The sequence below is a fragment of the Spea bombifrons genome, chromosome 10 (assembly GCF_027358695.1).
Source record: "Spea bombifrons isolate aSpeBom1 chromosome 10, aSpeBom1.2.pri, whole genome shotgun sequence".
Classification (NCBI taxonomy): domain Eukaryota; kingdom Metazoa; phylum Chordata; class Amphibia; order Anura; family Pelobatidae; genus Spea; species Spea bombifrons.
Genome location: NC_071096.1, coordinates 65,001 through 92,562, shown reverse-complemented (window position 1 = coordinate 92,562; position 27,562 = coordinate 65,001). Strand labels below are relative to the sequence as shown.

The window sequence follows — 27,562 nt, the reverse complement described above, 5'->3', positions numbered from 1 at the left end:
TGGTATTGTTATTATTTGTTATTATTCATGTAGTTATTTGGTATTTGTTATTATTAATGTGGTTATTTTTATTATTTGTTGTTGTTATGATTTGAATTGTTATTATTATTGTTATTATTGGTCTCATTAACCCATGGGTTCCCGGAAGAGGTTTTGTTAGACCGGAGGAGGGGGTTGGAGGAGGAGGAGGAGGGTGGTGATGATGATGGAGGGGGCGGAGAGGCAGCCGGGCAGGGAGGGGGCAGGAGGGATCTCACAGGGAGGAGGATTCGGATTGAGCTCATATCCCGAGTGTCTGCGGCCTTTCTTCACATCTCTGGCACTGGGAGGCACTGGGTGACACTGGGTGACACTGGGAGGCACTGGGAACCGTGTGGAACATGAACCGCTCGGGGCAGATGGAGCAGGAGACCCTCATAGAGATGTCTGCGGCCACTGACGGTGAGAACCGGGGCAGATGGGGCAGGAATAAGGGTGGGTTCAGGGGGCTGCCGGGGCATTAGGTTAACAGGGTGGGAATTGGGGCCATCCGGGAATAAGGGTATCAGGGTGAGAACGGGGGCAGCTTGAGCACTGGGGTACCTGGGCATTGGAGTCATAGACTAAGGAAAGGGGCAGATTTGGGTAAGAGGGAGGGGCAGTCAGGGTATTGGGGTATCAGGGTATTGGGGTATCAGGGTGAGGAGCAAGGAATAAGGGTAATAGGGTGGAAAAGAGGGCGGCTCAGGTGTTGGGGTCCCGGGGTAGAGGCAGTTTGAGAATAGGGACGCGGGGGGGGGAAGAACAGGACGGGGACCCCTTTTGGAGTTTGAAGGCAGTGCGTTGCCCTCAGCAGAGGGGACTCTGCCCCAACCCCAGCGCTGCTGCCCCTATAACCCCACTTATCATCAGGCAGGTAGATTTAGGATCATAAATGTGTCTTGTGTTCTGAGAGGTAGTTATTCTTGGACTGAGCCCTCAGCAGAGGTGGTAATAACGAGCTTATAATGTGATATTTTAGGAGGAGAGCGGATTCTTTTTATAGGCTGTGATTCACTTCTAAATAAACATACCTGGCAGCGGTGAGAAGTGTGAGTGAAAGTGCTGCGTCCCGAGCGGGAGTTTCTGCATGTGAGTGTTCACGCTATGTGAGTCTGGATTGGGGCCGGTTAGGGCCAAAACTGCAGTGTCTCCGAATACTGTGGGGGTGTTGTGTATGAATGGATTCTGGTGCTAGGTTTAAAAAGTGATCTTATCACCGTAGCAACCAAAGGAATGTTCCTGCTGATTGGACCATTCATTGATTACCATGGAGATAATTTCTGGGGATATCCCCCTAGAAGTCGCCTCTTTTGCCCCTCTCTGTGTCTTTGACAAGCAGTTGGGTTCTTGTGTGTTGTGGAAGTGTGGCTGGGCTCTCTGGCACCCCCTTGGGTGGCGCGGCTGGGCTCCCTGGCACCCCCTTGGGTGGCGCGGCTGGGCTCCCTGGCACCCCCTTGGGTGGCGCGGCTGGGCTCCCTGGCACCCCCATTGGCCCGTACTAGTTGGCTAAATCTTGTGTTACTGGTGTTTCACGAAGATCCCTGTTGAAATCCAGCAGATTCCCCAGCGCGTTCCTTTGAAAAAGAGCCTCATAAGGAAGCGTTTGGGCTTCAGATCCTGCTGAGTCAGGGGCAGTCATACAAAGACGGGGCTTTATTTCCACCGGACGCGGCTAAAGAGACTAAATTAGGAAAATAAAACTAATAAAAAGCAGGAGTTTCAGAAAACGCTTCGAGTGACGGGCCGGAAGCTGTATGGAGAAGTGAAAGCGAGATGTTTAATCAGAGGCGGAAATATGACATATGTGTATAATGACTTATATTATGACATCAAATATGACTTATAGAATGACTTATGACATCGTATGTGACTTATAGAATGACTTATATTATGACATCATATATAAGGCTTATTATTATTTGTACAGTGGGTAAACAGGACATGCACGTAGTATATAACATAACAATCAGACTTAGAGAAACAACAGGTGAGCAGGGCCCTCTCCCAGGAGCTTACAATCTAGAGATAATGACATCATATATAAGGACTTATATAATGCCATCATCTCCACACCTTTAATGCGTTTGGAGCTGTGACCGCGGACGGGCGATCGGTGATGTTTAACCCAACACCTGCTGGGTGCCTCCTTCGGGGTAATAGGCTGTAGTTTTAGGCGGGGCGGTTATTTGGGGCCGATCATTTCCCACCATGGGCTGACACCTTGTAGCTGTAGCTCTTACCCCACGTCGGGGCCCATTCAAAACTCACTGATGGACGTCCTGTGAATAGAGGCAGCGCATTCATGGCGGGCCCAAGAGCTGACGCTTAACTCCAGCCAAACCCTAGGGCTAAAGCACAAACATCTCCTATTAACTCTTTCAACCCCCCAGAAATTGGATCATATTTGACATACAAATTCTACAGTCAGGAGCAGGCAGGTCTCCATGGTCTCCCACTGGGTGATGCACCAGGCTGCGAAGGTCTCGTACAGCTGGGACTCCACTAAAAGGAATCATTACTGCTGAAGGCTCTATTCACTATTTTACTATACATTATATGGGGCCGGCTCGCTGATTTATCTATACATTATATGGGGCCGGCTCGCTGATTTATCTATACGTTATATGGGCCGGCTCACTGATTTATCTATGCATTAAACAGGGGGCCGGCTCACTGATTTATCTATGCATTATACAGGGGGCCGGCTCGCTGATTTATCTATACATTATACAGGGGCCGGTCACTGATTTATCTATACATTATACAGGGGGCCGGTCACTGATTTATCTATACATTATACAGGGGCCGGTCACTGATTTATCTATACATTATACAGGGGGCCGGCTCGCTGATTTATCTATACATTATACAGGGGCCGGTCACTGATTTATCTATACATTATACAGGGGCCGGTCACTGATTTATCTATGCATTATACAGGGGGCCGGCTCGCTGATTTATCTATACATTATACAGGGGCCGGTCACTGATTTATCTATACATTATAAAGGGTGCCGGCTCGCTGATTTATCTATACATTATACAGGGGCCGGTCACTGATTTATCTATACATTATATGGGCTGGCTCACTGATGTATCTATACATTACACAGGGGGCCGGCCTGCTGATTTATCTATACATTATACAGGGGGCCGGCTCGCTGATTTAGCTATACCTTATATGGGGCGTGGTCGCTGATTTACCTATACATTATACAGGGCCGGCTCGCTGATTTTATATTTCTGCAGCAGAAGCACCCTGGGGTTGGCCCTTCATAATGTATAGTGACGTCCAGGAGCTGAAACCGTCCGTTTAGTGAATAAGCCCCTGTGCCTTCGGTTTTTCGGCGAGCTGTTCACTCCCTTGTTTACTCGAGATTATTAAAGCAAACGGAGAAGTGGGAGCCGCGACACGAATGGGTAGCGAGTTTCCGAAACCCACCCCAGGAACTGCGTCCTGCGCCTGTATGATGTCATAGCCACGCGTTCCCATGTCTCTGTCCTCGTGGTGTTTCTGGTCTGGCCTGCGTTTCTGCATTTGGCGTCTCCTGCCCCCTGGGGGGGTGGGGGGGGTGAATAGCGCGTTCCCCTGGTGACTGGGGTGACCTGACAGCTGCTCCTGTTATTAAAGGATCCCGTGTCTGTTAACCCTTTCACTGTTGAAATGCATTGACCTGGGCTAGGGTGCTGGTGGTGCAATGGTTAAAATCACTGGTGACATTCTGAAGACCACGGAATGTTCTAAGGGGGATCTCGCCTTTTAGGGAGCCCACCGGGGGGGAGGGGGATCATTTATCTATATATTTACCCCCGCCAGTGGCTGGTCGCACCGTTACTGTGTTACCGCTGATAAAATTGTATCTTGATGGGGTAATTCTCTGCATGGCGTGGCTTCGGTGTTCTATGGTGACCACGACTGACCTCCCGGGAGCCGATCTGGGTCAATCACCCCCTTGGCTGCCCTGATTTGGGCCACTAACTGAAGCCCCTTTCACATAATGCCCCTGGTGTTTTGAGCGTACACAGTGACCGGATCCTTTCTGTGCTCCGTTTATGCTCCTTGAATGTGTTTTGGATGGGGCTGGATGGTGTGCTTGAGTGTGTCACCTGCCAACCCCACCCCCGGAGTGAACGTTACCAGCCACCCCCCCCCCCTGATTTTGAGAAACGATTAATGAATGTCTTGCGGGTGGCGGGGTAACTTTTGCCCCAAGTGGGGGCAGAATTATGAAACAGAATTGCCGGGTTTCAGCTCCACGTCCCGTACATCTTGGGGGTTTTTGAAGCCATGAATTACGTGGCGGCGGGGTGAGGTCTTTAATGTGCAGAAACCCCCTTATTATGGCGGCAGGAATAGCCCCGCGGTCTCCAGCCACGGGCAGGGCTTCTAAATATAACGCCGTGGCCTGTAATTTGATTTTATTCCGCCCCTCTTCTCTGAACAAGGAGCGGTCCCGGGTAATTATACTCCGGCTCCTTTAACCCGTTCATTATAGGGGGTCTCATCAGTGCCCGCGGTGCGGTTTATCAGCGTGGCGTATGCGGATATCGCTCAGATTGTAAGCTCTAGTGGCGAGCTGGGAGGTATTTATTCTCCCAGCATGCCCTGCAGCCGGTTCGCCCTCATTTATTCCGTCTCGCTGGTCTCGCATTAACCCTCCTAATATTTATCCTCAGACACAGAGTTCGCACTGGCTTCCCATGAACATTTTTCTACACAGGGTGCGGGGTCGGGGTTATCAGTTATGACCTCGTTAAACACTTTTGATTGTGATAAAGTTTATTGCAGGAGAGATAAAAGCCCTTTTATTGCATGTGTGAAAACACATGTGTGTGTGGGTGCGCGAGCGTGTGTGTGGGTGCGCGAGCGTGTGTGGGTGCGCGAGCGTGTGTGTGTGTGCGCGAGCGTGTGTGTGTGTGCGCGAGCGCGTGTGTGCGCGCGAGCGCGTGTGTGCGCGCGAGCGCGTGTGTGCGCGCGAGCGCGTGTGTGCGCGCGAGCGTCTGTGTGTGTGTGCGCGAGCGTCAGTGTGCACGAGCGCGTGCGTGTGAGCATGCTTGTGCGAGCGGTAACGGTAACGTGTATATAATATAATGGGGCGTAGAGGGTGGGGCAGTAACGTGTATATAATATAATGGGGAGTAGAGGGGGACCCGGTAACGTGTATATAATACAATGGGGAGTAGAGGAGGCCCCGGTAACATGTATATAATATGGGGAGTAGAGAGGGACTCGGTAACGTGTATATGATATAATATGGGGAGTAGAGAGGGACCCGATAACTTGTATATGATATAATATGGGGAGTAGAAAGGGACCCGGTAACGTGTATATAATATTATATATAATAATATAATATGAGGAGTAGAGAGGGACCCGGTAACGTGTTTATGATATAATATGGGGAGTAGAGAGGGACCCGGTAACGTGTATATAATATAATATGGGGAGTAGAGAGGGACCCGGTAACGTGTATATAATATAATATGAGGAGTAGAGAGGGACCCGGTAACGTGTATATAATATAATATGGGGAGTAGAGAGGGACTCGGTAACGTGTATATAATATAATATGGGGAGTAGAGGGGGACCCGGTAACGTGTATATAATATAATATGGGGAGTAGAGAGGGACCCGGTAACGTGTATATAATATAATATGGGGAGTAGAGAGGGACCCAGTAACGTGTATATAATATAATATGGGGAGTAGAGGGGGACTCGGTAACGTGTATATGATATAATATGGGGAGTAGAGAGGGACCCGGTAACGTGTATATAATATAATATGGGGAGTAGAGAGGGACCCGGTAACGTGTATATAATATAATATGGGGAGTAGAGGGGGACTCGGTAACGTGTATATAATATAATATGGAGAGTAGAGAGGGACCCGGTAACGTGTATATAATATAATGTGGAGTAGAGAGGGACCCGGTAACGTGTATATAATATAATGTGGAGTAGAGAGGGACTCGGTAACGTGTATATGATATAATAGGGAGCGAAGGGGGACCCGGTAATGTGTATATAATATGGGGAGTAGAGGGGGACCCGGTAACATGTATATAATATAATATGGCCAGGTAACGGGTGGAGAACGTGAAGCAGAACGCCGCGGATTAAAGGTGTCTATAAAATGCCCCAAAACCTTCAGAAACCGATATTTGGCTGATTAACCCTTTCCTAGCCGCAGAATTGTGAATCTGGGAGCTTCCGCTGGCCTTTTGTGACCTTGTTAACCCTTTCCTGCTCGCTCCTTAACCTGCTGTCTCTTTATTTAAAGATGATATTTCTGTTCTGACCGACCTCAAGAGTCCCGACTCGGCAGGTACCGTACTAACCCCGCTGTCCGTCCGTCCGTCCGTCTGTCTGCGTCTGTGTGTCTTTACAAACCGGCTCCTCCCTGATGTCACCATTTCCATGAATTCTGTCTTATTGCCCCAGGGGCGATAAGTTATTAAATTAAATACCCCTGCCCCTTCTCATCCGTGGGCCGCCGGCGTGGACCGCGTCCTCCATCTACTAACGAGGTTTGCTGGGGGTTGGATCTGTCCGGGGCCGCTCGCCGTCACCAGCGGGTCTGTGGGTTCTGTGCGAGGCGCTTTTATTCTTCGTGTAATAATCGCGAGGTTTTATGTTTCAGGGGACGGCGGGAATGGAGATTTCTGTGAGAATAATTCCCACGCGGACTCCGAGCTCCCGGGAAATTCCGAGGTAAGCAAACGAGGCAGACGGACAGACGATTGTACAGCGCTGCGGAGTATGACGGCGATATATAAATCATAATAACACACAGTGTACAGCGCTGCGGAGTATGTCGGCGATATATAAATAATAACACATTGTACAGCGCTGCGGAGTATGACGGTGATATATAAATAATAATAACACATTGTACAGCGCTGCGGAGTATGACGGCGATATATAAATAATAACACACATTGTACAGCGCTGCAGAGTATGACGGTGATATATAAATAATAATAACACACATTGTACAGCGCTGCGGAGTATGACGGCGATATATAAATAATAATAATAACACACATTGTACAGCGCTGCGGAGTATGACGGCGATATATAAATAATAATAACACATTGTACAGCGCTGCGGAGTATGACGGCGATATATAAATAATAATATCACACATTGTACAGCGCTGCGGAGTATGACGGCGATATATAAATAATAATAATAACACACATTGTACAGCGGTGCGGAGTATGACGGCGATATATAAATAATAATAACACATTGTACAGCGCTGCGGAGTATGACGGCGATATATAAATAATAATAACACACATTGTACAGTGCTGCGGAGTATGACGGCGATATATAAATAATAATAACACACTGTACAGCGCTGCGGAGTATGAGAGCGATATATAAATAATAATAACACACATTGTACAGCGCTGCGGAGTATGACGGTGATATATAAATAATAATAACACACATTGTACAGCGCTGCGGAGTATGAGAGCGATATATAAATAATAATAACACACATTGTACAGCGCTGCGGAGTATGACGGTGATATATAAATAATAATAACACACATTGTACAGCGCTGCGGAGTATGACGGCGATATATAAATAATAACACACATTGTACAGCGCTGCGGAGTATGACGGCGATATATAAATAATAATAACACACATTGTACAGCGCTGCGGAGTATGACGGTGATATATAAATAATAATAACACATTGTACAGCGCTGCGGAGTATGACGGTGATATATAAATAATAATAACACACATTGTACAGCGCTGCGGAGTATGACGGCGATATATAAATAATAATAACACATTGTACAGCGCTGCGGAGTATGACGGCGATATATAAATAATAACACAGTGTACAGCGCCGCGGAGTATGACGGCGATATATAAATAATAATAACACATTGTACAGCGCTGCGGAGTATGACGGCGATATATAAATAATAATAATAACACACATTGTACAGCGCTGCGGAGTATGACGGCGATATATAAATAATAATAACACATTGTACAGCGCTGCGGAGCATGACGGTGATATATAAATAATAATAATAACACATTGTACAGCGCTGCGGAGTATGACGGCGATATATAAATAATAACACACATTGTACAGCGCTGCGGAGTATGACGGCGATATATAAATAATAATAATAACACATTGTACAGCGCTGCGGAGTAATAACACGTTGTACAGCGCTGCGGAGTATGACGGTGATATATAAATAATAATAACACATTGTACAGCGCTGCGGAGTATGACAGCGATATATAAATAATAATAACACACATTGTACAACGCTGCGGAGTATGACGGCGATATATAAATAATAATAACACACATTGTACAGCGCTGCGGAGTATGACGGCGATATATAAATAATAATAACACATTGTACAGCGCTGCGGAGTATGACGGCAATATATAAATAATAATAACACATTGTACAGCGCTGCGGAGTATGACAGCGATATATAAATAATAATAACACATTGTACAGCGCTGCGGAGTATGACGGCGATATATATATATATAATAATAACACACATTGTACAGCGCTGCGGAGTATGACGGCGATATATAAATAATAATAACACACATTGTACAGCGCTGCGGAGTATGACGGCGATATATAAATAATAATAATAACACATTGTACAGCGCTGCGGAGTATGACGGCGATATATAAATAATAACACATCGTACAGCGCTGCGGAGTATGACGGCGATATATAAATAATAACACATTGTACAGCGCTGCAGAGTATGACAGCGATATATAAATAATAATAACACATTGTACAGCGCTGCGGAGTATGACGGCGATATATATAAATAATAACACACATTGTACAGCGCTGCGGAGTATGACGGCGATATATAAATAACACATCGTACAGCGCTGCGGAGTATGACGGCGATATATATATAATAATAACACACATTGTACAGCGCTGCGGAGTATGACAGCAATATATAAATAATAACACACATTGTACAGCGCTGCGGAGTATGACGGCGATATATAAATAATAACACACATTGTACAGCGCTGCGGAGTATGACGGCGATATATAAATAACACATCGTACAGCGCTGCGGAGTATGACGGCGATATATATATAATAATAACACACATTGTACAGCGCTGCGGAGTATGACAGCAATATATAAATAATAACACACATTGTACAGCGCTGCGGAGTATGACGGCGATATATAAATAATAACACACATTGTACAGCGCTGCGGAGTATGATGGCGATATATAAATAATAACACGTTGTACAGCACTGCGGAGTATGACGGCGATATATAAATAATAATAATAACACACATTGTACAGCGCTGCGGAGTATGACGGCGATATATAAATAATAACACACATTGTACAGCGCTGCGGAGTATGACGGCGATATATAAATAATAATAACACGCGTTGTACAGCGCCGCGGAGTATGACGGCGATATATAAATAATAATAACACACATTGTACAGCGCTGTGGAGTATGACGGCGATATATAAATAATAATAACACATTGTACAGCGCTGCGGAGTATGAGGGCGATGTATAAATAAAAATAACACACATTGTACAGCGCTGCGGAGTATGAGGGCGATGTATAAATAATAATAATAACACATTGTACAGCGCTGCGGAGTATGACGGCGATATATAAATAATAATAACACACATTGTACAGCGCTGCGGAGTATGACGGCGATATATAAATAATAATAACACATTGTACAGCGCTGGGGAGTATGACGGCGATATATAATAATAATAACACATTGTGCAGCGCTGCGGAGTATGACGGCGATATATAAATAACACATTGTACAGCGCTGCGGAGTATGACGGCGATATATAAATAATAATAACACACATTGTACAGCGCTGCGGAGTATGACGGCGATATATAAATAATAACACATTGTACAGCGCTGCGGAGTATGACAGCGATATATAAATAATAACACATTGTACAGCGCTGCGGAGTATGACGGCGATATATATATATAATAATAACACACATTGTACAGCGCTGCGGAGTATAATGGCGATTTAAATAAATAACACATTGTACAGCGCTGCGGAGTATGTCGGCGATATATAAATAATAATAACAAATTGTACAGCGCTGTGGAGTATGAGGGCGATATATAATAACACATTGTACAGCGCTGCGGAGTATGACAGCGATATATAAATAAATATCATTGGTCTGAGTGGTAGATTTTAGGGTTAATTGCATACATTCGGCTTTAAATGCACGGCTCCTACCGCCTGCTTTATTAACCCTTCTGTGGCACTGGACGTTGTACATGCGCTGCCACTAACCACGTTTTGTATTTTTCCCACGATGCACCTGTCAGGGGTTAAGCAGCACAGAGAGCTCGTTTCTCATCACCAACCATGAAAGGGTAAGATCAGCCGACGCATTTCTCTGTCGTGTTCCGTGGCCGGTGCTTTTTCTGGTGATGGGTTGTGGTGGCTCTGTGTGTAGTAGTTTGCCACGAATACCGCATTCCTTCTATTAGAACGTCCTGCTTGCTCCACAGAATACCGCATTCCTTCTATTAGAACGCCCTGCGTGCTCCACAGAATACCGCATTCCTTCTATTAGGAGGTCCTGCATGCTCCACAGAATACCGCATTCGTTCTATTAGAACATCCTGCTTGCTCCACAGAATACCGCATTCCTTCTATTAGGAGGTCCTGCATGCTCCACAGAATACCGCATTCGTTCTATTAGAACATCCTGCTTGCTCCACAGAATACCGCATTCCTTCTATTAGAACGCCCTGCGTGCGCCACAGAATACCGCATTACTTCTATTAGAACGTCCTGCTTGCTCCACAGAATACCGCATTCCTTCTATTAGAACCCTCTGCGTGCGCCACAGAATACCGCATTCCTTCTATTAGAACGCCCTGCGCGCGCCACAGAATACCGCATTACTTCTATTAGAACGTCCTGCTTGCTCCACAGAATACTGCATTCCTTCTATTAGGACGTCCTGCGTGCGCCACAGAATACCGCATTCCTTCTATTAGAACGTCCTGCGTGATCCACAGAATACTGCATTCCTTCTATTAGAACATCCTGCGTGCTCCACAGAATACCACATTCCTTCTATTAGAACGTCCTGCGTGCTCCACAGAATACCGCATTCCTTGTGTTAGTCTGTCCCGTTTGTCTCTGTTAGATGTGTACGTGCCTCAGGTGTCTAATACATGGTTTTTCCTCCCCTGTGGCTCTGTGCTTGCACCGTGTAACTGCTGTGGTCTAAATGATTGTGTCCCGTGGGGTCTCCTGTTTGGCTCCCTTTACGATTAGTGAAATGCCCCGTGGCCGTGGTTCCGTGTCGGTCTGACGGCCCGTGTTCTGCAGCTATTACAGGTGACCCGAAAATGGCAAAAACACCGTCTGTTTCTGAAGCGCCGGCTCATGGTAATGCTGGCCACGGCCGTGTCTTGCTGTGTGACGTTTTCTTGATTTGATTCTAACACCGCTGGTCCCCCGAAGGCTTGCGAAAGAGCCCCCCACCCCCTGCATGCAACCTGTGCGACACGGAAGTCCCAGGGTCGTGGAAACCGGTAGAATCCGTGTCCGAAGCTTTGCCAGACTAACTAAAGTTTATGCATTATACGGAGTGCGGATCGGGATCACGCCACGGATTGGGATTACTGCATGCAGTGAGCCCCTGGGTCAGTAAATGCCCCCTCTAGGCTCGGCCCCCGGGTCAGTAAATGCCCCCTCTAGGCTCAGCGCCCGGGTCAGTAAATGCCCCCTCTAGGCTCAGCGCCCGGGTCAGTAAATGCCCCCTCTAGGCTCGGCCCCCGGGTCGGTAAATGCCCCCTCTAGGCTCAGTCCCCGGGTCAGTAAATGCCCCCTCTAGGCTCAGCCCCTGTAGGGAGCGGCGCCTGATGACCCCCTCTTCATTGTGTCTCCAATTTCTGCTTTTCTCTGCTTGTTTCTGGGGCAGATTTTAGTGGAGGTTTGGCCAGAAGCCCCTCGGTCCGGTTGGGGTTTGGCGAGATGCCCTTGGTGGGGTGGGGTTTGGCCAGATGCCCCTCGGTCGGGTTGGGGTTTGGCGAGATGCCCTCGGTGGGGTGGGGTTTGGCCAGATGCCCCTCCGTCGGGTTGGGGTTTGGCCAGATGCCCCTCCGGTGGGGTCGGGTTTGGCCAGATGCCCCTCGATCGGGTTGGAGTTTGGCCAGAAGCCCCTCGGTCGGGTTGGAGTTTGGCCAGAAGCCCCTCGGTCGGGTTGGAGTTTGGCCAGATGCCCCTCGGTCGGGTTGGAGTTTGGCCAGAAGCCCCTCGGTCGGGTTGGGGTTTGGCCAGATGCCCCTCGGTCGGGTTGGGGTTTGGCCAGATGCCCCTCGGTCGGGTTGGGGTTTGGCCAGATGCCCCTCGGTCGGGTTGGGGTTTGGCCAGATGCCCCTCGGTCGTGTTGGGGTTTGGCCAGATGCCCCTCGGTCGGGTTGGGGTTTGGCCAGAGCCCCTCGGTCGGGTTGGGGTTTGGCCAGATGCCCCTCGGTAGGGTTGGGGTTTGGCCAGATGCCCCTCGGTAGGGTTGGAGTTTGGCCAGATGCCCCTCGGTAGGGTTGGAGTTTGGCCAGATGCCCCTCGGTAGGGTTGGGGTTTGGCCAGATGCCCCTCCGTCCAGTTGGGGTTTGGCCAGATGCCCCTCGGTCGGGTTGGGGTTTGGCCAGATGCCCCTCGGTCGGGGTTGGGGTTTGGCCAGATGCCCCTCGGTTGGGGTTTGGCGAGATGCCACTCGGTCGGCTTGGGGTTTGGTGGGGTGGGGTTTGGCGAGATGCCGATCAGTGGGGTGGGGTTTGGCGAGATGCCTCTCGGTCGGGGTGGGGTTTGGCGAGATGCCACTCGGTGGGGTGCGGTTTATCGAGATGCCCCTCGGTGGGGTTTAGCGAGATGACTCTCGGTCGGGTTGGGGTTTGACGAGATGCCCCTCGGTGGGGTGGGGTTTGGCGAGATGCCCCTCGGTGGGGTGGGGTTTGGCGAGATGCCCCTCGGTGGGGTGCGGTTTAGCAAGATGTCCCTCGGTGGGGTTTAGCGAGATGACTCTCGGTCGGGTTGGGGTTTGACGAGATGCCCCTCGGTGGGGTGGGGTTTGGCGAGATGCCCCTCGGTGGGGCTGTTCTCTGGATCTCCGGTCTCTGATTGGTTTTATCTGAGATTTCTGTTTTTGCAGATAGACAAACATCACCAGAGCAAGGATTCCGTCTTCTTCAGGGACGGCGTCCGGAGGATCGACTTTGTTCTCTCGTACAACGAAGACCCCAACAGAGAAGCCGAGAGGAAGAAATCCGTAAGAGCTTGCGAAGGGGGGCCGGGGTCAGGGGGTCGCTGCGATGGGACGAAGATGTCAGCCATGATTTGGTCCTTTGACCCCTGGGAGCTGCCACCCTTTGCCTCCCGGTTCCAGGACATGGATGTCACGTAGCTGCGCTTGGAGAAAATGTTTAATCCTGGCGGGACCCCTCTGCGCTCTCACACCCCGCGGGGGGGGGGGGGTCACGAGCTCCCGGGGGTTAACGGCTGGGCGTTGTATGACGCAGATACTTTGTATGATATCTGTGATAGAGGCCGGCGCACACGCGTTCACGCTATCCTCAATCATGTCATCGATTTTCCAGAATTCTAATCCCTTTTTGATTTTGTGAAAATTCCTAAACATATAGATCATTAACCCCATCCTTCCCATGAACACTTATTTGTTTCTGTATCTTTGTCGGTTACCACCTCTGCTGGGCATCTAATTCACAGCATTTTACATTTATCTCCCCATCCTGAGTAATGGTGGTTTTTAAGCACACGCTTCCACGCGTGTACGTGGATCTCGTTCCATTTAACACGCGTCTCCTTTGCCCCTCCTGGTCCACGCGTGTTTTTTAGCGCCGGTGTCTGCCGGGCGGCACTTTGTTCAGACGGAGTCTGTTCTGCAGAGAATGAGCTTCCGATTTAAGCGAAGCCTCCGGCGCTTTCCTAATTGTTCTCAAACAAAACCTTATTGCGTTCTGACCTTTAAGCGCTTTTAACCCTTGGAGGTCCTTGTTTGCGGGGTAGGCCGAGTGGCGCGGCAGGGGGACGAGGTGGGGGACGCGGCGGGGGGGCAGGGGGACGAGGTGGGGGACACGGCAGCTTTCTGCTGCTCTTTGATAAACTCCAGTACAGAATAATCGGGCTGATAACGACGCGTAACGCGCTGCCCATCTGCTTCCCCGTCAGCAAACAAACGCCACAAGGCTGTCGGCCGACTAGAAATCCCCATCGCGGGTTTCCTGTGGAAATGAAGTTTTTGTTAGGAATTTGTGGTTTCTTATGCTATTTTTTGCACATGTCCCTCTTGGAGATAACATTCGCCCCTCGCTTTGGGTGCGGACTCTTCGTGGCGGAATCGGCGTGAAACACGCTTGTGCACAATCGCTTCCATCGCGTCTCGTGGCCGCTTGCGCTTTTTTACTCAGAGGTTGGCGTTGTGTGTTTTTGGGGAGGAAGTGCTGTTTTTGCACAGCTTGAATGTTCCGAGTCTGTGGTTTAAAGCTCCAGACCTGGTATACATTCTAAAGATCCCGTATCTGATCCAAACTTTCCTCTCGCAGCCGAACACGTAGAACCTAGAACACGTTTCACCGGGGGGGCTACAGAGAACACAAGGTTCTAGACTCGCACGCAGCACCCGCGCTCCTCTGCTCTGTTCATTAACTTCACTTTACTCTTCTGTTTCCTCCAAGGAAAGAAGAAAAGAATTTGAATTGAATTTACTGAAATCTGGATTAGAACTGGAGACGGAACACAAAAGGGTGAGAAGTCGTGGCCTCCGGGTTAAAAGGCAGCAAGGCAGCATTTGCAGGGTTAATTTGACTACCTATCCTGTTAGCCTTCGCTAATTGGGGGGGGGTGAAGGAGGGCTATTAATTATTCACCTCTGCAGGTGGCCCGTGTATCACGCGCAGACACCACGCAAGAAAGCTACACGAGTATTGGCCACTACGGTTCAGTTAAAATCCACTCGATTCTCGCCCGTCTGGGATAAACGCCGTCTCTTTGGAAAGTCTCGGGCGATGCGTGTGCCGACGTCGGTTATTACGTATGATCGCGCCGGGCCGCGGTGAACGTGGAGGAGCCGCTTTCGTGACCCGCGATAGAGCGACGTTCCGATTCCGTGGCGAGAGACGGGAAGCTAACAGATTGGGTGAAATTCCGGCAGAATGAGGACGGCCTCTTGTGGGGCTGTTAGTTTTTTCTTATTTCTATCTTTATTGGCCCACGTGAGATGTAGGCTGCGTTATTCCACCGGCGACCGGAGATGGGTCTGCGTTATTCCACCGGCGACCTGAGATGGGTCTGCGTTATTCCACCGGCGACCTGAGATGGGTCTGCGTTATTCCACCGGCGACCGGAGATGGGTCTGCGTTATTCCACCGGCGACCGGAGATGGCTCTGCGTTATTCCACCGGCGACCGGAGATGGCTCTGCGTTATTCCACCGGCGACCGGAGATGTAGGCTGCGTTATTCCACCGGCGACCGGAGATGGGTCGCTCTGCCCCAGCCCCGCGACCTCTGACCTCTGCTTTATTCCTGCAGGAATCGGAGAACGGAAAGATCTACTTTATTAAAATCCACGCGCCGTGGGAGGTTTTATCCACCTACGCGGAGGTGCTTAATATCAAAGTGCCGATCCAGAAGAACGATATGGCGGCCCCGATGGAGAACCCGCTGGACTGTCTGCTTACGCCGTTCAAGCTCCCCGATGACATCATGTCGCCGGAGCCCGACTACTTCACGGCGCCGTTCAGTAAACAAAAGGAGGAGCTCTTCCTCATTAACGACCGCAACACCTTCTTCTCCCCGTCCACGCGGAACCGGATTGTAAGTGGAACCTTCTGTGACCCTCAAAGGAGTTCATTCATTCTCAAACTGCCCTCTTTAATCTAGAACACGTCTTAAATTCTAGGTGTATTACATCATCTCTCGCTGCCCGTACGGAACGGAAGAAGGGAAGAAAAAGTTTGGAATTAAAAGGCTCCTGAACAACGGGACGTACACGGCCGCGTATCCCCTTCACGATGTACGTCTAGCGCGTGTTGGGATGAATGTGGCGCTCGGATCTGCCCCCCCCCGCACACACTATTTTGCTATTGTGTATTGATGATGTTTTGCTGCGTTCTCTGCCATCCTTGCAGTGTCAGTATTGGAAGCGAGCGAGGGACGAGAAGTGTCAGAGCGAGAGGTACACGCTGTACATGGAGTGGGCCCGGTTCGGCCGCTTCTTCAAGGAGCAGCCACTGGATCTCATCAGGTTAGTGTGAAAAACCCCCATTTCCCCCCCAAACCTCGGCCCGCTGATCCCAGCCGGATATCTGCGTCCGGGTTTTACGCAAATTCTTTTCAGTTTCTATGGCGTCTCTCTGCGGGCCGAATGCAGCTGCAGTAAAAAGCCTGATTTGGATTATTTTGCATAAACCAACCTCGCTGCTCCTCCAGCCGCCAACCATTTTTACCGCAGACTCCTTATTGCGTCATTGATGATGAAAGCGGTCTGATGGCTGGTGGTCCACGATCCCACGATGTAACGGGCACAAGGTGCTGTGGATTCCTCCGTAGAGCAGTCACCTTATGATCTTCAATTACGTGAAGGTCCAGCACCTTAAACTGCCCCTGTCGCTGGAATATCGTGCAGTTAATGTGAATTGCTATCTTCGTAGCCCTTGGCGGGGTTTACGCCGGTCTCTCTCTCGTTAACCGGATGCGTTCCCTCTTTCTCCAGGAAGTACTACGGAGAGAAGATTGGCATTTATTTTGCATGGCTGGGTTTTTATACGGAAATGCTGTTTTTTGCCGCCATTGTTGGCTTCCTGTGTTTCCTGTATGGATGGATCACAATGGACGACAGTGTCAGTAGGTGAGTGTCTCTGCCATTAAATAATGTCGCTATGCCCTGTCTTAAAGAATATTTTCTTGTGGGTGTTTAGTTCCTCGTTGGAGAGAAACTTTTATGATGGGTAAGCAGTCTGTACGTTTCAGGTTGCAAGCTGCTTTCCTACCTGGCTGGCTGAGGGCTGCCAGCGACCCAACTGCACGTGACTTCAGCAGTCTGCTAGCTGGCGGCTCCGGCGGTCTCCTCGCTGACCGGTCTCCTCACTGCCGGTCTGCTTGCCGGCTCCGGCAGGACAGTCAGCGACCATTTTGCCTCTCACCAAACTTTCTTGTGTCTGCAGTGGGGAAATTTGTGACCCTCATATCGGGGGTCAGATCATCATGTGCCCGCTGTGTGACAAGACGTGCCAATTCTGGAGACTAAACACAACGTGCGAACCGTCGCGGGTAAGCCTCTTTAATGAATCTTCCCTACGCCGACCTCTGTGCGGAGCTTGTTCTCTAATCCGTGTCTGGTTTTCATGCGCAGTATTCCCATCTGTTTGACAACGTGGCCACCCTCTTCTTTGCAATATTTATGGGGATTTGGGGTAAGTAGAGGACCCTCGGCTTCCAGTATGAATTCCGATGTAACCGTTAATGTGCAATTGCCCAGGGGCTAAAGGAAACGCTGTTTTGGCGTCACTTGGTGCCTTTCAGTTACTCTGTTCCTGGAGTTTTGGAAAAGGAGACAGGCGCGACTGGAGTATGAGTGGGACCTGGTGGATTTTGAAGAGGAACAGCAGCAGCTTCAGCTGAGACCGGAGTATGAGGTGAAGTGCACTCAGAAACGGAAGAATCCGGTGACCCAGGTAATCCGTTTAGTGGCCTTGAGTGTCTATTGGTGTCTGACCGCGCGTTCGGAGTCGGATTAATTACCAGCCTTCTGGCCCCTCGGAGACCTCCCCAAACACTGATCCAGGATATCAGGGGTCTTTGTCAGATGGGTCATGGCGATGTATTTTTGGGGGTCTTTTGGTCCTTATCTTCCTCCACTCCTGTAACAGCCGGCACATAGAGATTATTATTATTATTATAATTATTATTATTATTATGTCTGATCATTTTTTGGGTTAAAATAGTGCACAATAGTATAAAATCACAGGATTGAAAGTCCGGTACTGAAGGTTGGATCCCTGAATAGATAGATAGATAGATCGATAGATAGATAGATATATCGATAGATAGATCGATAGATAGATAGATATATCGATAGATAGATATATCGATAGATAGATAGATGGATAATAGATAGATAGACAATAGATAGATAGATAGATAGATAGATATATCGATAGATAGATAGACAATAGATAGATAGATAGATATATCGATAGATAGATATATCGATAGATAGATATATCGATAGATAGATAGATAGATAATAGATAGATAGACAATAGATAGATAGATAATAGATAGATAGATATATCGATAGATAGATAGATAGATAATAGATAGACAGATAGATCGATAGATCGCATGCATGCCAAGCACAGCTTCTTAATAAATCGCTAACATTATTTCAGCTTAGAACTGATTTTCCACCTCTCTGCATTCACTGCGCATTACGTATGGCAGCCCCGGCGCGTTTCTCCTGCCGGAAGGGCCGGGCTGGCCCCGTATAATGTATAGTTAATGTGGGGAGATCTGTGGCGGATCTAACTGTAGCTCTTCATGTCTGTGGCGCAGTACGTGTAACCCGATGTTATTTTGTGTTTGTTTCTCACGGACCCTGCAATGATCCGTTCTGGTTTTGCGCACAACCTGTTACATTAGCATTTCCTCATTTATAGGAAGTTGAGATGGTTGTAAAGCGAGGTGCTGTAAATTTCTTTGGGAAACTGTTCTTATGCTGGATGTCCATTGTCTTCTGGGTAAGAAAAAGCAAAGAAAATCCTGCGCCGTCCCGCGGAGATGGACCCTAACAAATTAACCGCTTGGTTCTGTGTGACCAGGTGCACGGTTTTCTGACTCTGTGAGCCGCCTCGCTGCCTGAAACGGTTAACCCTCCCTGCGCTTTAAATGCTGCTGCCCGGCGCTGTCAGTTAACTCTTCCGGCCCGTGGTGTAAAATGCCCCAAACGCCCCCAATTTATGCCGTAGCCGCACACTGGCGTAGCCCTGACTGAGGGGCACGCAGCGCCCTCTGGTGTTGACTTGTGTCTCTGCGCCTGTGGTCCGTGGAGCGCAGGGAGGGTTTGTGGCCGTTTCACGCGGCTCTCGGCAGCGCCTGATGTTTTTCCTTTGCGGGAAGCGGTCTCTTTACTTGTTGGTGAATTGTGGCCTCGCTTGCTTTGACTGTTTCAGGAAATGGAGCCTTACTTGCCCGTAACGAGCAAGGCTGCCAGATTTTGCTTCTCGGGAGCTACGGTGTTATTCTGGGTGAGCATCAAACATCTCCTAATCCTTCTTAACCCTCTGTCTGTGGTGTTTTTCTTCATGGGGTGGGCTGCGCGTCTGCCGGGGGGCTCCCTTATTTTTGGGGTTTTGCACGGTTTGCGCAGCGTCTGAACGTTAGATATTTCGTGTTATTAGGAATTGGTGGCTTTTTAGTCCGAGCCGTCGGCGCTAATTGCTGCCGCGATCCCAACACATACGAAGCCCTTAATGCCGATGCGGAGTTTATTGTTCCCTTTCAGAGCCCCAAACCCTAGACTTAATTTCCCGGGGGGGACAGGAGGCGGCGGGGACCCCTGGGCTTTTCCTGCTGAACCCGAGTTTTTTATAAATGAGTTGGGTTAGTGAGTGATTTTTTTTCTGAAATGCATTTGGATTCAGCGCATTCTGTTTCTGAGTCCAAGTATTTATTCCTCGGCTTTAAGACTTTCCTACAGAATCAGGAAGTCCAGTAAGGTTCAAACATGCGCGAGGTCGGCTCCTGCATCTATGATGAGACTTTAGTCCTTGACCTCGTGTTAATCGGGCCGGATGTGGCTGATCTTCTAGGTTTCTAAGTTCTTCGGTCGGTTAGAGTAGCAGACAGCGGCCCCCGGGCTCCTGTGGCTGGGGCAGATAACTGCACCCAAAATCTGCCCAGCGCCCCCTCCTAACCCTTTGCATGCCAGTGAGTTTAGCTCTTTTTATGGACACGGAGCACACGTGATGATGCATTAAGTGGTTTGTTCTTTCCTAGATCTCCCTAATTATTGCCAGTATGATTGCCGTCATAGTTTATCGTCTGGCGGTCTACGCGGCTTTCGCCAACCTTATGGAGAACAACGACACCCTGCAGCCCGTCAGCAACCTCCTGACGCCCCAGCTCGCTACGTCGGTGACCGCTTCGTGTCTGAACTTCGTTATTATCATGATTCTGAACTTCTTATACGAGCGGGTAGCGATATGGATCACCGACATGGGTAAGCACCAAGGAAGCGCCCCCTCCCCCGGTCCCAGCACTCTTACAGAGAATTCCTCGCTTGCTTTACTGAGAGCCGCCCTGGCGAAGCCCCCGACGCTGACACCCCCCCCCCCGGCGGTCCCAGCACTCTTACAGAGAATTCCTCGCTTGCTTTACTGAGAGCCGCCCTGGCGAAGCCCCCGACGCTGACACCCCCCCCTGGCGGTCCCAGCACTCTTACAGAGAATTCCTCGCTTGCTTTACTGAGAGCCGCCCTGGCGAAGCCCCCGACGCTGACACCCCCCCCCCCCGGCGGTCCCAGCACTCTTACAGAGAATTCCTCGCTTGCTTTACTGAGAGCCGCCCTGGCGTAGCCCCCGACGCTGACGTCACTTGTGTTCCCAATGACAGGATGAGGGTCTCTTTTACCAAGTTAAGTGGCTTCTGGTCCGCAGTGGGGTCTTCTCATAGTTTAAAATATTCCTGGCGAAATGACGAGGTCTGCGCAGGTTCTGCTGGAGCGAAATGAAATGTCAGAGACTCGCAGCCGATAATTATACGCCCTGCAATTACCCCGGGGGTTATGGGGTCCGTGATGTGAACGTAAACAGCGTCTCGTCTCTTGCAGAAATCCCGAGGACTCACCTGGAGTACGAGAACCGGCTCACCATGAAAATGTTCCTCTTCCAGTTCGTCAATTACTATTCCTCCTGCTTCTACGTGGCTTTCTTCAAGGGCAAGTTTGTGGGCTACCCGGCCAAGTACACGTACATGTTTAACCGCTACAGGAACGAGGAGGTGAGCGAGATCTCTCCGTACAGAGCAGGCACCAGACAGACGGACGGACAGACACGGTTTGGGCTTTAATGCCAGCGCCTGACGTCTTTATCCCCGACATGTAACATGTAACATACAGACTGGGAGCCGAGTCGCGTGTGACGTGTAGTACAGACATGCTCCAGGTCTCAGTCATTCCCGATGCGGAGTCTCGTAGTCTGACGTCGGCTTAAAGCTTTAGTAGTGAGCGTTTTTAAAGCTGCTGTTCCACTGAGGAAAACATGAATTCTTCTCTCTAGCAAGTGAATAAACCTCGGCGGATCTGAAGGTTTCGTTACCAAAAAAGCTACCTATTAAGCTTCTATGGTGACAACCTATCAGCGCCTGCTTTGGGGTCACATGGCATTTCAATATCCTCCTGAAAAGTCCAAATTTCACACGTTTAAAGTATTATTTCTGGAAACTGCCAGCAGCTGAAAGAATAAAATGCGGAAAAGGCGTCTCAATAAAATAAAATGTTTCTGTAAATGCAGACGAATTGTGGCTATCATTTTTTTTACTGTTTTCTCCGACTCTTCCTTCGATTTTCCGTCAGCGGAAAGCGCGCCCCTTATCTAATGAGTCCCTTTTTATTTCAGTGCGATCCAGCCGGGTGTCTGATAGAACTGACCACGCAGCTCACCATAGTCATGGCCGGGAAGCAGATTTGGGGGAATATACAGGAGGCGTTTGTTCCGTAAGTTTTGCCCCCTCGCGGCCCGGGGTGTCGCGTCCTCTCTCGGCCCGGGGTGTCGCGTCCTCTCTCGGCCCGGGGTGTTGCGTCCTCTCTCAGCCCGGGGTGTCGCGTCCTCTCTCGGCCCGGGGTGTCGCGTCCTCTCGGGCCGTGTCCGGGGTGTCGCGTCCTCTCGGGCCGTGTCCGGGGTGTCGCCTCCTCTCGGGCCGTCGTGTCCTCTCTTGGTCCGGGGTGTCGCGTCCTCTCTCGGGCCGTGTCCGGGGTGTCGCGTCCTCCCTCGGGCCGTGTCCGGGGTGTCGCGTCCTCCCTCGGGCCGTGTCCGGGGTGTCGCGTCCTCCCTCGGGCCGTGTCCGGGGTGTCACCTCCTCTCGGGCCGTGTCCGGGGTGTCGCGTCCTCTCTCGGGCCGTGTCCGGGGTGTCGCGTCCTCTCTCGGGCCGCGTCCGGGGTGTCGCGTCCTCTCTCGGGCCGCGTCCGGGGTGTCGCGTCCTCTCAGGCCGTGTCCGGGGTGTCGCGTCCTCTCTCAGGCCGTGTCCGGGGTGTCGCGTCCTCTCTCGGGCCGTGTCCGGGGTGTCGCGTCCTCTCTCGGGCCGTGTCCGGGGTGTCGCGTCCTCTCTCGGGCCGTGTCCGGGGTGTCGCGTCCTCTCTCGGGCCGCGTCCGGGGTGTCGCGTCCTCTCTGGGCCGCGTCCGGGGTGTCGCGTCCTCTCTCGGGCCGCGTCCGGGGTGTCACGTCCTCTCTCGGGCCGTGTCCGGGGTGTCGCGTCCTCTCTCGGGCCGTGTCCGGGGTGTCGCGTCCTCTCTCGGGCCGTGTCCGGGGTGTCGCGTCCTCTCTCGGGCCGTGTCCGGGGTGTCGCGTCCTCTCTCGGGCCGTGTCCGGGGTGTCGCGTCCTCTCTGGCCGTGTCCGGGGTGTCGCGTCCTCTCTCGGGCCGTGTCCGGGGTGTCGCGTCCTCTCTCGGGCCGTGTCCGGGGTGTCGCGTCCTCTCTCGGGCCGTGTCCGGGGTGTCGCGTCCTCTCTCGGGCCGTGTCCGGGGTGTCGCGTCCTCTCGGGCCGGTGTTTCTGGAGGCTTTGTTGCGAAGCAAATGGTTAAAGAGCCAAAAGGCATGTTGTTTGAATTTGGCTTCTTTGGTCGCTCGCAGGTGGACGTGTAATTGGTGGGGTCGGAGAAAAGCCCGGAACAATCCCGAGGACCTGTACAGCAGGTGGGAGCAGGACTACGACTTGCAGACATTCGGCCCTCTTGGCTTATTCTACGAGTATTTGGAAATGGGTGAGATTATTTTTACCCGTCGAGGAAACTATTTGTTTTATTAACATGAGAAATAAACCATCTTTATGTTTCATGAAATATTAGTGCTTTTATTGGACAATATTTCAAGCGCTCTATTGAATCTAATTTAGCAAATATCATCAATTTTAAGATTATTTTCATATCATAGAAAAGCTTTCCTGTAAACGTGGGACGTGCCGAGCCGTGTTCCTGGGGAAAGTCATCAAATTAACTAAAACCAAAGAAAATGAGTGCTTTATGTGAACTATAGAGAGATGTTTGAGCTGTGGAAAGATGGTCCCCAAACCCCTCTCGCTGTGGGTCAGACATGCGCTTGGCCCTGTTTAGCCCATGTGGGTTCCTCATGCCTGTTGCTGTTTTATTCCAGTTATTCAGTTTGGGTTCATCACATTATTTGTGGCCTCGTTCCCTCTGGCACCACTTCTTGCTCTTCTAAACAACATCTTGGAGATCCGTGTGGACTCGTGGAAGTTGACCACGCAGTTCAGGAGGCCGATAGCCGCCAAAGCTCACAGCATTGGAGTGTGGCAGGAGATCCTGAATGGCATGGCGGTCCTGTCCGTGGTGACCAATGTGAGTATTGGTGTGAGGTGTATGTGAGTGTGTGGCTGTCCGTGGGGTAACTAACCTGGTCCTGTAACCTAAATCACAGGCTTTCATTGTCGCCTTCACATCGGACATGATTCCGCGCCTGGTTTATTATTACGCCTACACCGAAAACGCCGGCTCCCCCATGTCCGGCTACATAAACAGCAGCCTCTCCTTCTTCAATGTGTCGGATTTTTCGGCTGATCACATGCCGCTGGAGAACGAGATGAACGTCACCGTCTGCAGGTGGGTCCTTCTGCTTCCTTGTCATCGAATTCACGTTAAACAGATGGGCTGAGAAAAGCCCGCTGCGTATATATTAACCCCGCGGTGTGTCGGGTGATTTGTACCGGGGCGCGATACGTTATTATTACACAGCTCGCCTCTCTGTGCTCCACTTAAATGCATCAACTTGAGATCATTTCTACCCGTGTATTTCATTGTTGAAATTGTCCAATTTCCCTGATTTCAGCAGAAATGTCTGATGGTTTTCTATGTAACAGATACAGAGATTACCGATACCCTCCAGACCACGAGAGACGGTATCTGAACACCATGCAGTTCTGGCACATCCTCGCAGCCAAGATGGCTTTTATCATCATTATGGAGGTATGAATGAAACCGCATGTTCCACGGGGCATAAACTGGATATTCAGGAAGCGTTTCCAGTAAACTCCCTGCTGGGCAGCACCGATGTGCCCCCGCAATGTGCCCCCGCTATATGCCCCCGCAGTCCAAGACTGAACCCCGCTGCGTCCCATGAAAATGTCAGAAGGGCTGAAGTTCAGCTTCCTTGAAAAAGACTTCAAGGAGCTGAAATGAACGACCCCTTTGAGCTTAAGAGCCGGGGGTCCATGTTTAATAACGGGTGCGACTGGCTGCCCAGTAATGACCCCGCATCTTCTCTACGCCACGGATGTCGGCTGACTGTTTTTCCTGTTTTGCAGCACGTCGTCTTCCTCGTTAAATTCTTCGTTGCTTGGCTGATTCCTGACGTCCCGTCGGAAGTGAAAGCGCGAATAAAGCGTGAAAAGTATCTGACCCAAAAAATCCTCCATGAGTATGAACTTTGCAAATGGAAGAAGAAGCTACAAGACGAAAACAACTGCGCCGAAGTGGCCAAACAGGTGTTCGCCTCGGAAGGGAAGGTTCAGCTGTCGGCCGTCATGTAGCCCTCGGCAACGACAGCCATATTGCCAGAGGGGCAAGTATTCTGTGCCCCAGACTATAACCTCCTGAGTGGAAGGAACGAGTATCGTCGCTGCACCCGGGTTATGGAGGATCTCCTCTCCCTATACACACACACACACGCATATATACCCATACAAACATATATATACACACACACACGCATATATATACATACACACACTAATATATATACACACACACACGCATATATAAACACACACAGTATATATATACATGTACATACATATATAGATATATAGATAAAGCTTCATCACGAGGGCCACGGCTCTCCGGCCACATAGCACCTCTCGGGACCCAGGTTTAAGTATTTGAATGCCGCAGACCGAATGTTTGGGTCCCGAGGGTATGAGCTGCACGTTGCGGGATTTGAAATGCCTGTGAAAAAGATGTATTGTGCCTTTTTTATTTATTTTTTTCATTCCATGCGACCGTATGGTAGCCGACATCTTACTGTACGATTTAAACGCGTGAGCTCTGTGACCTTATAGGCAGAACTCGCACTCTTTAAAATGCACTTTATATGTGCTGGAAGAAGCTGCGCCCGAGGGCAAGGAATCTGCGCATGCACAGCTGACACACATCGCAAATACTATATATTTAATACTAAATAATATTCGAATACTATTAGAAGCAGCAATAGCGGGGATCCCTTCACCCTGTATAATATATACATATATAGAATATATATTGCCCAGCCCCTCACTGCGTCCGAGTACCCCAATCCCGGCGAGTCGTATCTAATCGTTACACGGCTGCGGTGCTTTTAAGGCGTAAAGTATCGACGTGGCGCTGAAGACCCGGAAACGCTCGCGGTGCGTGTGTGTGTTACGTGGCAGCTCACAGAGTTCCTTCCATATCTCGGGGAGGATGCCCCCTGCGCTCTTATGTTTGGTGGTCTTTGGATATCATTTCCATTTGTACAGAATTCAGTGTTTCTTTTTTTATTATATTTTTTTGTATTCCGGCGTCTCATTATATTACGTGGGGATGCAGCCGCTAATAATACGATCCCTCGCGCCTCTTCATTTATATGACCGTCCCGTACAGCAAGAGGTTTAGTGGCTGCCCGAGGTGTGATTTTCTGTTTGGGTGGAACTTTCCTCTAAAAAATGATTAAATGAGGATTTTTTGCTGATCTGGTAATGTCTGCTTCGTGCAGCCGGCCTCTGGGGAGACGTTTGTATCCGTTAGTGTGATGGAGGCGATATAAAGTAACAAATAGCGTTCCATATCCACGGTGGGTTTTTATCGGTTACAATTGTTTTTTTATGGGTTTTTTTACGTTTTAATGTGCCTTAGGGTTTGCCCAAATACATTGTTTTTTAAACACTTTTACTGTAACAAAGGGCAAAAAAACCAAAAATCATATTTCATGGATATGATTGAAATGTAAAATTTGCGCAATGATTTAATTTCTGGCAAATCCGTCCTTCTCGTTATTCGTTTTTTCTGATAATAGTTCTCCTCGTTTTTAAAAACTCAAACATAATCCAAACGTTTTCTACCAAACAAGCGTTTGTTTTATTTATTTAAGAAACCAAAGACTTTGCTCCACGGAATGATTTACTGATCGCCTTTGGATATATTTTGGTTCCGAGATGTTTGTGTAAAACGTTTTACTCCCGAAGTGCCTGCTGACAAATATCGTGGAATAAATCGTGGAATAAATCGCATAAAAAGTGCGGCGGCTGCTATCATCCGGTGGTTTTTGTGCCGATGAATTCTCCTCGTTCTTCCGTTACGTTTGGGGCGGATTTGGGATTTTGGTTATTATCTTCAGGCTTCTGGCTCGGCTGCAAGCTTATGGCGGCCGTGATGAGAAGGACTCGGACAAACGAAAGCAACAAATCGTTATCCACAAAAGTATTAAAAATGAAAAAGGGAAATGCTGACACGATCCATCTTTACGCGTTTTTACTGTTATTTAGTATTTCTGTACTTCATCTGTGAAACTGTCATTTATTTTATATCCCGTGGCCTGGCCACGTTTGTGCACATTGTGTTATATGAAGGAATAAATAATTCACCCGAAGCTCTCTGGGCTCAGTTTTATTGCTTGTGGATCATTAACCCTTTCAGTAACAGGTCTGTCCGCTGGGGTCGCCCTCCCTGGAGGCAAACAGCAGGGAGACGTAGAAAGCATGGCTGGAAATGTTTCTCTGTGCGAACCTGGATAACGGGAAAATAAAACCTATCCAGGGGTCAGACTTTAGTGTGAACCTTCGTTACCTTCGCTCTTATAATTCCCTGGGAGAATGAAGACCTCCATTTTATGCTGACCCCGCCAGCAGACCGGCCCCCGTCTAGTCTCCCGTTTCCCCTGCTGTAAAGACTCAAACCTTAATCAGTCGTTGGTCTCGTCTTAGATTCAGGAGCCGTATGTCTATCCCATGCATGTTTAATCCCCTCACTGTATTACCCTCTACCACCTCTGCTGGGATGCTGCTCCACTTATCTACCCCCTCTCAGTAAAGTACAGCTTCCTTATATTCTGTCTCTAGTGTCAGATTCTGGTCTCTTGTTGTAACTTTTCTCCTCTGAAATATATTTTTGTCCTGTCCTTTATTCCCTTTAAATGCCTCTCTCTCTCTCTCTCTCTCTCCTGTCCCCCCCTTTCTCTCTCTCCTCTCCCCA

At 49.5% G+C, this 27,562-nt stretch overlaps 1 protein-coding gene across 10 annotated transcripts; it reads left to right on the top strand.

Moving 5' to 3' along the window:
- Positions 1-330: 330 nt before the first annotated feature.
- ANO5 (anoctamin 5) lies at positions 331-25,037 on the top strand. 10 transcript variants are annotated; one of them, XM_053449250.1, is made up of 24 exons: positions 331-441; positions 6,305-6,349; positions 6,665-6,735; positions 10,419-10,466; positions 11,437-11,496; positions 13,262-13,378; positions 14,805-14,873; positions 15,659-15,943; positions 16,029-16,142; positions 16,258-16,373; positions 16,842-16,976; positions 17,293-17,398; positions 17,481-17,541; positions 17,651-17,802; positions 18,787-18,867; positions 19,300-19,374; positions 20,126-20,348; positions 20,958-21,127; positions 21,745-21,842; positions 22,977-23,107; positions 23,496-23,701; positions 23,781-23,962; positions 24,220-24,325; positions 24,664-25,037. In XM_053449250.1, exons 1-24 carry the CDS (start codon positions 381-383, stop codon positions 24,886-24,888), a joined length of 2,937 nt encoding a protein of 978 aa, XP_053305225.1. In that variant the 5' UTR covers positions 331-380; the 3' UTR covers positions 24,889-25,037. The 10 variants fall into 10 exon arrangements, with proteins under 10 accessions (XP_053305225.1, XP_053305226.1, XP_053305227.1 ...); XM_053449251.1 differs by lacking the exon at positions 6,305-6,349; XM_053449252.1 differs by lacking the exon at positions 11,437-11,496.
- Positions 25,038-27,562: the final 2,525 nt, after the last annotated feature.